Genomic DNA, 12,753 nt, shown 5'->3' on the forward strand with positions numbered 1-12,753 from the left:
ATTGATACGAGAATTTTAGCCTTTATTATTATCACTCTTCATGAACATGTAAATTATGCTAGTTATATGCCTTATACAATTAAACCTGCATACCTTTTTAAGAATATTACCTCCATTTGTAGGATCGCTTATATCACTGAAAATGAGTAACTCGTGTGTGCATGATTCAACATAAATGAAACAGCTATTAAGGACTAGCTGTAATGTTATCTGGAAGATCGCAATTTGGTCGAAACAATGAATAAAGTGAAATCTGCATCTAATATGTTTGGGAATAAATAAGGATTTAAGTGATGCTATGCAAGCTTTGCACTGTGTAAGTACTGTACATTATAGTTCAGCCTGGTATCCCAGGTTAACTCAACCAGCCAGCGAATTATGAAGTCTGTATTTACCTTTATGTAATTTCGTGTTCTTGAAATCAGAAAATATGCACATGCAAAAAATAATAAAATCAAACATAGAACTTTATAACAGTTTAATAATTGTCGGGTTACCAAAAGTTTGTGTTTTTACATGCCTATGTCTTAGGACACTTAGAAAATTATTGTTTTGTGTCCAGTCCAAAGATTTACAGCCATTACAGGAGTCAACAAAAGGACATAAAAACTGTCAAGTTTAGACAGTGGTCCACTGATAAACTGGCCCCCCTTCTTCCAAGCCTTTATATTTTCCTAAATTATTTGGCTTATATGTGAGTATATACAGCAACATGTATTGAAATAAAAATAAAAAGACTTTAAAACTTACAAACAATTAAATTAAATTAAATATACATAACAAAACAAGACAAATAAATCAAAATGTTTACACATGTGTTCATGCCAAAATCATTTTGGTCTGTCTCTTTCTTGTCTCAACTCCACAAAAGGTTGGCCAATTTTAATCCAAAGTATTAGACACAGTCCATAAGGGATCTTATTGGACCTCTTTGATCCTTTTGATCCCTTAAAGTATTTATAACACCTCAATAGCTCCCAAAAATTAAAACAATAAGGTAATTCATTTGCAGCCTATTGTGTTTATAAGTCAACTACTGTTTACCAATTCATAACTAGATTTTAAGCTGTTTATCATCCATCAATACATTGGTTGCACTGATGGATCAGTCCCTGTCCCTCGTTAATTGATTATGACTGGTTTCTGTAAATGTAATTTGTGGATTCAATGTGTAAAAGTACCTTTTTCTATTCTTCACATTTAAGAAAAAATCTGTAAAGTTTTAAAAGTGGTACATTTCAACTATAAAATAGTATGTGCAGTAGACAGCTTTCAAAACAGTATTTTTGTCCTAATATTGATGAAATGTATGTATGCACTAATGTCAATCGGAAAATAAATATACCTGACCTATTTGTCTGACCAAAAATTACTCTGTGCTCATGAATTATTTCAAATCAGCATTTGTTCATAATGTTAAAAATAAACTTACTGTGCAATTCTCTCACATATTTCCATTCTGTATAAAACACAACCTAATTTATTATCAATACCATGGCTCATTCTAGGAGTGAAAATTTCTACGGGTGGTCATAGTGAATTTACTGTTCAACTGTCAATCACTCAAACATAGTTGAGGTACATAAAATACATGCCCATTTAGTCATCATGGTGAATTGCTAGATATTTATCCTCCCATCATTGTGTTTCAGCATAAAGGGAGCACTGAGGGTGGATTAACTGCTCCACCCTAATGGGCACTGAAATGAAAATTCACATGAGCTGTACTGAAGCTGCCCTACCTGGTGTTGAAACTAAGGGAAACAACTTTTGCAGGGCCTGTTGGGAGGTGCATTGATTTTCATGTTCCTGCATTTCTGGAGGTAAGTACCTGAACTTTCCAGAGGAAATCCAACCTCGCCGTGGATTCCACTTGCTGAGCATGGATGAATAAAATGATTGTGAACACGATAAGAATAGCAACCGTCTCCCACTTCAGGGGAATGGATGATGTAGGGTCTGATAAGTCTAGCCTGAAAGGAAGAAAATTTATCGTAAAATTTTATATTGCACACATTAATTACAAAAGCATGCACATAAGTGGTACTATAATGTAACTCCCAAGATTGCAATTAAAGTAAGGAAAACACGTCTCGGAAGGTATAAGTGATACTACCATCTTTAATTATTTATAAGTCGAATGAAACTGCAATCAACAATGATCCCGATCTTCTATTGCATAAAGTTAATGCAAATCAGGGTCCATGATGTTTATTGTTCTGATTACTCTTATCAAACTGCACAGACCCAGATATGACAGCACATTATGCACCAGCAGATCTGGGTCTGTACAGTTTGCAGTTGGAGTCATCTTATAAAGAGTATATATGTTAAGTTACAAAAAGATCAGTTGGAAGAACACATATCCAGAAATTACAGTGAATCTATACTTTGTCACATTTGTAATACCATATAGTTTGTTACATTTATTAGTAACACAATATTTTTGGCAAAAGAGAATGGATACTGTGTCACAAATATTGACGATTTGAAGCCCCAAAACCTGCATTTGGGAAAAATATTAAACTTCATTCATAGAAACAAATAGTAATGTATTTATGGAACATAAAGTCCAGCTACTGTGACATGCAAATCTTAATACTGGAAAGGGAAATGTACAGACTAGGTTAACACTATAAATGCTTCTTCAACATTCTTCGCAGACCATTAAAATATTATGCTCAGGCCTATACTGAAATCAGTGGCCAATTTCATCAAAATTTACAAGTGTCATGTTTTCTTCGATAATGTACACAAACTTTAATAAATCAAACATAAACCTTACATTGGTGCAATTTTGGGCATTAAGCACACAGCTAAATGTGGGTAATTTCTGGAATGATAATCCTTGATGCTGTCCCTAATTAAACCTTTCTGTAAGGTAAACCTGTTTAACAGAGACAGAAGTCACATAAATATCCCATACCATGCCACAAAATAATCACTTAATTTCTATTATATTATCCTTGTGATAAATGATCACTCATTATTTGCTTGTTTTGAGAATTTTAAACAAATGAAAGTGAGTCATTTACAAAAGTCTTAATCTTGTGATTTCTTTAATAATTTTTATGTTAAGGCGAATAGCTTCAGAAAGCTTCAACCATATCAGGTCACCCACATATCAACTACAAATTAGACTATCTCACAAATATTCTCTGCAGGCTGGTTTCACACTGTTCTGATGTATGAATATTTACAAGCAAATGAATTAATACAAATTTTGAATTGCTTATTCCTCTATAATGGCAGTCTTGGAGACCAGAGGTTCTTAGATAGAACAAATTAAGAATGAATATCAATCAGCCTTCATGCCATTTTAATCAAAATATCTTTCCTTTAAACTTTTTAATGTGAGCCTCATATAAAACACATATTTTAATTAAATGAAATTTATACTACCTACTAATTTTTGATGCTTTAAATCATGATGATAACTTTGCTTTTTAAAAGCTAATAAGCTGTGTAACACCAATGTGAATTTATGCAGATGTCCATGATGTTTTGCATTAGAAACAATATGGTATAGGATATGCTCACTTATTAGTTGGGTCCAACTCCAATCAACATAGATCCTGATTTGCCACTGCATAATGTGCTAGCACACCAGGGTCTAAGCTGTTTGTTCTACTGATTACAGCTAACCAACTGCATAGACCTAGATCTCATTGTGCATAATGTATTGGAAGATCTGGGTCAATGAAGTTTGCATATGGATCCAATTCATAAGCAAGTGCATATGGCAATTATATTATGGATGGAACAAATGAATCTGATCAAAATCAAATTTCTGATATTGTGTCAATTTTTATCTGTGTAAGAACTCTGAAACAGTCTTATAGGAAAACAGGCCTACTATGTGTAGACATCTAAAATACAGGCCTACTACATGATCTCAATAACACCTGAATGACAGGCCAACTACATGTATACATCTAGTATAAAGGTCTACTATATGACCTCAATAACAGGCCTACTACATGTATACATCTAGTATAAAGGCTTACTACAGGATCTCAATAACAGGCCTACTACATGAATACATGTTGTTTACAGGCCTACTACATGACCTCAATAACAGGCCTACTACATGTATACATCTAGTATAAAGGTCTACTAAATGACCTCAATAACAGGCCTACTACATGTATACATCTAGTATAAAGGTCTACTACAGGACCTCAATAACAGGCCTACTACATGAATACGTGTAAACCGCTCCGGTGGCCTACTGGTTAGAGCATCTGCCTCGGATGCGGGAGGTTGTGGGTTCGATCCCCGGCTGAGTCATACCAAAGACTTAAAAAAATGGTACTAACAGCTGCTTCGCTTGGCGCTCAGCATTAAGAGGTTAGTGTTAGGACTGGTCGGCCCGGTGTCAGGATAATGTGACTGGGTGGGACATCATGCTACATGTCTGCGGCATGATGCCCCAGTGCTAGACATCACTATAAACTGCCACACTGCAGACATCGCAGACTGGAAAATTGTTAAAGCTACGTTAAAATTCCAAATCACATCACATCACTGAATACATGTAGTTTACAGGCCTACTACATGAATACATGTAGTTTACAGGCCTACTACATGACCTCAATAACAGGCCTACTACATGTATACATCTAGTATAAAGGCCTACTACAGGACCTCAATAACAGGCCTACTACCTGAATACATGTAGTTTACAGGCCTACTACAGGACCTCAATAACAGGCCTACTACATGAATACATGTAGTTTACAGGCCTACTACATGACCTCAAAAACAGGACTACTACATGAATACATGTAGTTTACAGGCCTATTACATGACCTCAATAACAGGCCTACTACATGTATACATCTAGTATAAAGACTTACTACAGGATCTCAATAACAGGCCTACTACCTGAATACATGTAGTTTACAGGCCTACTATATGACCTCAATAACAGGCCTACTACCTGAATACATGTAGTTTACAGGCCTACTACATGACCTCAAAAACAGTACTACATGAATACATGTAGTTTACAGGCCTATTACATGACCTCAATAACAGGCCTACTACATGTATACATCTAGTATAAAGGCCTACTACAGGACCTCAATAACAGGTCTACTACCTGAATACATGTAGTTTACAGGCCTACTACATGACCTCAAAAACAGGACTACTACATGAATACATGTAGTTTACAGGCCTATTACATGACCTCAATAACAGGCATACTACATGTATACATCTAGTATAAAGGCCTACTACAGGACCTCAATAACAGGCCTACTACCTGAATACATGTAGTTTACAGGCCTACTACATGACCTCAAAAACAGGACTACTACATGAATACATGTAGTTTACAGGCCTATTACATGACCTCAATAACAGGCCTACTACATGTATACATCTAGTATAAAGGCCTACTACAGGACCTCAATAACAGGCCTACTACCTGAATACATGTAGTTTACAGGCCTACTACATGACCTCAAAAACAGGACTACTACATGAATACATGTAGTTTACAGGCCTATTACATGACCTCAATAACAGGCATACTACATGTATACATCTAGTATAAAGGCCTACTACAGGACCTCATTAACAGGCCTACTACATGAATACATGTAGTTTACAGGCCTACTATATGACCTCAATAACAGGCCTACTACATGTATACATCTAGTATAAAGGCCTTTTACAGGACCTCAATAACGGACCTACTACATGAATACATGTAGTTTACAGGCCTACTACATGACTTCAATAACAGGCACACTACATGTATTCATCTAGAATAAAGGCCTACTACATGACCTCAATAACAGGTCTACTAAATGTATACATCTAGTATAAAGACTTACTACATGACCTGAATAACAGGCCTACTACATGTATAAATCTAGTATAAAGGCTTACTACATGACCTGAATAACAGGCCTACTACATATAAAAATGTAGTATACAGGCCTATTACATGACCTCAATAACACACCTGCTACATGTATACATCTAGTGTACAGGCCTACTAAAGGACTTCGATAACATACCTTTACATGTATACATCTAGTATAAAGGCCTACTACATCACGTCAAGAACAGGCCTACTACATGTATACATGATAAGATTCTATCAAGGGGTCTAGAAAATATGGGTAAATGATAAAGCTTTAACCAAAACAACAAACCGATGATGACAATCCTTCTGCAATTGCTGTTGCTGATGGGAAAGTGACTGATATGTCTCGCTTCCCACTAATGCAAGCTTGTCAGCAAATCAGCAGGAACACAGAGAGATTTGTTGATATGGGCATCTTCAACCGTTGGTCAAAAAAGTTTCAAAGCAATCAAATGAAATCTTTGAGTCTAGCTGCCTTTGCAAGTTTCTGTCATACATTACATTCAGATTTAGCATGGGCATTAACTGTTACAAAAATCGTGGAAGCAAAGTAATGACCACAATAACTGTGAAGTTTAATGGCAACCCATGAAAAATTTGTTGTGCTAACAAGACTGTCAAATGTTACAGTCAGTTACATTCAGTTACAAGATATAGATGGCAATATGCACATCTACATTTACTAAATTTCATGGAGATCCATTAAAAAATCTGAGACCAGTTGTGTTTACAACATCTACGTTTTTCAGCTGCAAGCCCTGAAGGGAAATAACTCAAATAATAATGGCAGAAGTAAAGTGATTTGTCAATATGCACATCAATGGCCTATGACTATCATATTTATTAAATTTCATGGTGATCCATTATAAAATGTGAGACCAGAGGGAAATAACTCACATAAGAATGGCAGTCATTTGTCAATATACACATCTTCATGTGACGATCATGATATTTACCACATTTCAAGGTAAGCCATCAATTACTGAAGAACTAGATGCACTAATGAGAACATGTGCTGGATGAAAAGATGGACATAATATGGATGGACAGACATGTAGATTCCTAAATACCCCCACCTCTGTAAGGTTATAAAAACATTCAGAATTAAAATAACCTTGGACTTCTTCAAATAAAGCCTCACATAAAATTTGGTTTCAGTCTGTGAAATTGCAAAATCCAAAGTGCAAAACTCCAACTCAAACGGGAACATGACACAAACGTTTACTGGAAAACAATCAAAATCAAGCTGACCTAAATTTCTTGATATCAAATCAAATTTTGTTTTCCTCCATAAGGTCTTTCAAAAGTTATTGAACAGATAGTGAAGGGGAGCATTCTATTATACCTCAGTAATTTTGCCAGAAAAAAGGTGAACATCAAACTTGAAGGAGGTCCTCCTAGTGTAAATCATGATACTAAATATGGTTTCAATTCATGAAATCCTTTCAAAAGTTAGAAAAGAAAGTGCAAAGTTCAAAATCAACAAAGGCCACAATGCCATAAAAGTTTACCAGAGAACAGTAGCAAGAGGCTCAAGTGGATCTGGTACTGCTGATCTGGGTCAGCTTGTGAATGTAAATTCACACATGGATTGAAAATGTAGAAGTGAATAAACAATTGTGAAAAAATAATTTTAAATTTATTGTTGCTACAGTGTCTAATGATATTGGTATCACTTATCTTCCTTCCTAGACCATATATACAGGATCATTTTCTAAATGTAAAAGGGACAAGACTTTTACACAACCAGCATTGTCTGATGGATATTTGCCAGTCCCTGGGAACTTGTCCCTAATTCACAACTCTGAAACTTGCACAGACAATACAGTGAACAGTTGCACTTACCTTGCACAGACAATAAATTAATAATTGTTTTACCTGTCTTCAACAGATATATAGGAACTAGAGAAACATTACTGTCTTGAACAGACTATAGGATTAAATGATCATGGCTAGGTATTTATAAACATGTAAATTTTACCTAATCACTCACAAAATAAATAAAGTCTCAAGGACTTTATGCTAGTTTTGTGAGTGATTAGGTAAAATCTACACATCGATAATTACCCAACCATTCTCATTTAATCCTTATAATTCCAATATCTTCCTTTCTTTCATTAAATCAACAAATCAACTCTATTGTTTCTGTTTCATTTTCAGAATCTGTAACATCCAAAACATTATTGTCAAATCCATCTTCATCTGCTTCAATTGCTGCTATTATTTTTTAAACTCCTTGTCATCTGATTGTTCAAAAACCTATGCAAACAATTGCAGTGAAAAATCACCGTAATTAGCCATTTCGCATGACTATGTAGCAGACAAATGCCAAACTGTAAACTATGCATTTCAATCAAAGAATATTTGAAAAAGTATAAAATGGGTATAATTTGTATTCATTTGCTGAATAAAAAATTTAAAAGCTGAAAAAATCATTTCACAATGACTGTTTATTTATACTGCAAACAGTACAAAAACCAAAAGTAGTCCCAGAATTTAACAATGTGTACAAAATTCCAGATCAGTATCACATGACCATATACAGCCAATCGTATTGCAGAAAATCTGTTTCATTTATAAAAATTGCAATTATAATACCGTAACTATAGTCATATCATTCTTACACAGACAATACAGTAATTAGAGTCACACCTATCTTGCACAGACAACACAGTAACTATACTCACACCTGTCTTGAACAGACAATCAGTAACTATAGTTACACCTGTCTTGTATGGACAATACAGTAATTATTTTCACATTTGTCTTGTACAGACAATAGATTAACTATAGTCACACCTTTCTTACAAAGACGATACAGTAATTAATCACACCTGTCTTGCACAAAAAATACAGTAATCAGTCACACCTTAGTCACACATGTCTTGCAGTCATGTATGAAAAAAACAGACTGAGTCATTGATGATCAAATTAGTAAACATCTTTATAAATGTATATACCAATTATGTATACATACCTTGCATTGATACGGACAAGGATATCATGGTTGTCAAAGAGATTACTGTAAAGTACTTCTACCATCACTATATATGTGGTTGATAGGCAGCACAGTAAAACTAACTTGAGGATGCTGCTTGAATGGAGGAATACTGCACTGCAGATCATAGCCAATATGACACAGTAGGTAAAGTACTGAGGGAATAAAGAGAAAAAATACTCCTTGATAATATTCATGTTTTCTGGTGTCATAAATTACGGTACAGCAGATAAATTACTGTGGGAATAAAGAGAAAAAATACTCCTTGATAATATTCAGGTTTTCTGGTGTCATAAATTACGGTACAGCAGATAAAGTACTGTGGGAATAAAGAGAAAAAATACTCCTTGATAATATTCAGGTTTTCTGGTGTCATAAATTACGGTACAGCAGATAAAGTACTGTGGGAATAAAGAGAAAAAATACTCCTTGATAATATTCAGGTTTTCTGGTGTCATAAATTACGGTACAGCAGATAAAGTACTGTGGGAATAAAGAGAAAAAATACTCCTTGATAATATTCAGGTTTTCTTGGTGTCCTAATTAAAAAAGCACATTTATATTTTAAAATGCATAATTCTATGCTAGATATACTGCACACTCTCACCATAAGGCCCTTCACTATCACATAGTTTTGTTATAAGGCAAGTATGATAATAGATCCCATTGCATTAAAAGGACATGTGGTCAGGATTTTGCATAAAGAGGGGATCTCCCCCTTGTCACCAAACTTTGGGGAGCAGAGAAAGGGAGAGGGGAAAATGATAATAGTTCAATATCAACCTGCCACTTACAGATGAGTCTCAATTGTGTATCCTGCTCAACTCTGTTTTGGCCCTACTGAAATCAAAATCCTCAAAAGATGTATAAACATTAATCTGTTGATTATTTCTGAGCACACTCTGTGAGAAGCAAGTAATATTTGCTATTATTTAAAGTAATTATCCTTATTTATTGCATAAACATTCAAATGAACACTGGATAACATATATTTTACATTACAACCTTTCAAATTGCTTATATGGTGACAATGTTCAGCAAATATATCACTAAAAGGTATATGTCTAAACAAAATGAGAAAGAAGTGGTAAATTACAATTTTCATCTACTCACCTCTGCTAACAGAACTATTTTCTCATAAATCATGTTTCTCTGAGAATATTTAACCAAGAATCATATTAATGATTGGAAATATACTCCACTACTTTATGAAATGAACCTGCCCAGAAAGATAACAATCAAAAATGATTGTCTTTTCAGTCAATATAACCAAAAGAAAAAGGGGATTTTAACTTTCCTACCATTTTCAGTACTTATCCGTTCTAGCTTGACCCACTTCAACCATCATACTAAAGCCTTTGGGATCACTGTTATGACTCAATTGTCATAAACTAAGTAACTTAAAGAAGCAAAACCAACAAGTTTCATAAAACTTAACAAACAATTTAATTATCAAAGTTATAAATTCAAATGTGAAGAACTAACAGCATACTGAAATGAATCCAAAGTAATCCTGAAAGAGTTATATTAAAGTCCAAAAGAATGAAAAATTCTGTATAAACAATGGAACCTGAAATGTAATGGTCCACCAAGAATCGTGATGTTGTCAGAGTGGCGTTGTCCAGAACTCCTTTGAATAGTTCACAATAGTTCCAGAACAACATTATAGGCCAAAAAAATGAACGCTTTCTATTTCCACTGATCAGTCCAAACAAATGTTTTTCTGCTCAAGTAATAATCTAAGTACAACAAAAAACATGTCTGCAGACTTGATGTTACAACAGGAACACAAGAAATAAGATCAACTCCAAACGAGGAATGAGATTTGACTGTTCAGCTCTCTCCTTATATACACCTTCTATTACGACTATATTCCACAACATACCCCCATGTGACAGATCATACTACTGAACAAATATTTAAAAACTCCTATTCATGTGATTTAGCTCATCTAATGGGAAATTACTTAACTCTTCCAGAACCATCCAAACGCTACCAGCCAATGGGAAAAAGGCAGAACCTCGTACAAATGTTTACTAATAATTCTATTATTAGTAACTGTCAAGATGTATATAAGCATCTATTTATAAATCCTACACAAATGTGTGTTCTTTAATATTCCTAAAACATACCCTTTTTCACATAGGCAAAATAAAGAGATAATCAGATTAGTTTACAGCCATGAATACAATGTTTTATGTATAGATATAATCATGTACCAGGCATAATAAAAAATATTGATATACATAACAGCTACTGTATATCCATCTTTAACTTGAGGAAAGAGGTTTGTCAGGCCAGGTTGATGAGGAAGACCTAAACAGGGTGACACAGTTGATTGCTTCAATCAATGTTTATGACTCAAATTGAGGTTGAACGACTCAGCATGAAATTGGAAAACTGTTCCAAATTGAAGAATTTTTACCAAGTCAGGTGAATAGGGATATATGGTAATACATTGTTCTGATGGAGACTAATAACTAATTCATTCCATTTTTGGAAAGGTTTACCAGCGAAGACATTTCAATCTTGAATTTTGGCACTGTTATCTATTTATTGAGCCAACTGAGATCTATTACAGGTCTAAATTTGCTGTTGGCTTTGGGCACCAAAAAAAGCCTTCAATACCCCACCTCCCCATATTTGCGAACCTTGTGTACCAACCCCTACACTGAGTGAAACACTGATTTTCTTGAGTAAAATTTCCAGCTTCCCAGAATTGACCAGGATCTCTGTCTTGGAAGGAGAACAATAAAGGGAAGATGACTGCATATATGAAATCTTAAGTAGGATCACCCATCTGTTTTTCTGAAATATGTGGATTTAAGATTGCTGAAAGTGTGCAAGTGAGAATCTTGGCAGATGTTTGTGGTAGTAGGTCTATGGCAAATTGTTGGAAGGCATGGGGAAGGAGAAACTTGATTCCCATTATTAAACTGCCTCTCAGACTTCAGAGTCTGTTGATGTCTCAAGTTTAGTTGTGGTTGAGATTGCTGATGTTGAACTGCACACAGTCACCTATTCCGCTGCTAATGATCGTCTCTCTGTTATGTATGAGTTTCATGTTGGTGAAAAGCTTGAGAAGAGAGTAAAGAGAACAGATGGGACAGCTTTTGCAAGACCTACTAGCACAGATCATCTAAACCAGTGCTTCCCAATCTTTTTATGCAATGATCCTAAAAAAACAATTGTTTGAGCCTCATGACCTTGTTTCTACATTTAGCTAAGTTTTGACAATCTCCAAAAAAGCATGTTGACTCTCCAAGACCCTATCAGAATGTCCTCATGACCCTGATTTGGGTCACGTCTTGGGGGGGTTGGGAACCAATGTTCTTAATGGCTGCCAAGCAGTCGTGTTGAACCAAAAAGCAATAAGCATATGGTCTGAGTTTTGTGGCTTCAGTGGAGATGAGTGGAGAAATGCATATCATTGCACAATTCAAGGTTGCAAGCTGCAACGGCACTGGCCATAGTGTGATGCGTTGCCTTATTAATCACTTTAGTGATCCAGTCACAGACTCCTATTCATGATATAAAGTCAAGCACTGATAATAAGACCTTCATATGCATCACCAACTTGAAAGATGCATCAAAAGCATCATGACTGACCTCATAGAATTTTGTGGTTGACATGTTACCACTGCTTATCAATGCTTGGACCGCAATGAGTTGAGTGTGTGTAGTACTAGTAAGGTGAAAACATTACTAGTAATAGGCAAAGAAAACTTTAGAATCTCCCTGGTCCCAGGTTTTGTATAGAGGATGACTGGAATTTTTTTTCTTTTCACCTACTGCAGGATGAAAGGAAAAGAAGGCTGTTCTTCTTCATCGATGTCTACAGAGGCCCTGATCTAACAGGACTGGCTCAAACACT

The 12,753-nt window shown here is 35.1% G+C and overlaps 1 protein-coding gene across 1 annotated transcript in view; it reads right to left on the reverse strand.

The window, feature by feature from the left end:
• The window catches only part of LOC149776196 (adenylate cyclase type 5-like), a 153,172-nt gene that overhangs the window by 27,559 nt on the left and 112,860 nt on the right, over window positions 1-12,753 (reverse strand). The window contains exons 14-15 of the mRNA XM_089942519.1: window positions 8,859-9,034; window positions 1,832-1,973 (exon numbers count right to left, since the gene is read on the reverse strand). Of these exons, the coding sequence (XP_089798645.1) occupies window positions 1,832-1,973; window positions 8,859-9,034 (318 nt within the window). The remainder of the gene's footprint in view (window positions 1-1,831; window positions 1,974-8,858; window positions 9,035-12,753) is intronic.

Source organism: Sinohyriopsis cumingii, chromosome 18 (genome assembly GCF_028554795.1).
Source record: "Sinohyriopsis cumingii isolate HCF-2022 chromosome 18, ASM2855479v2, whole genome shotgun sequence".
In the NCBI taxonomy this organism is placed as follows: domain Eukaryota; kingdom Metazoa; phylum Mollusca; class Bivalvia; order Unionida; family Unionidae; genus Sinohyriopsis; species Sinohyriopsis cumingii.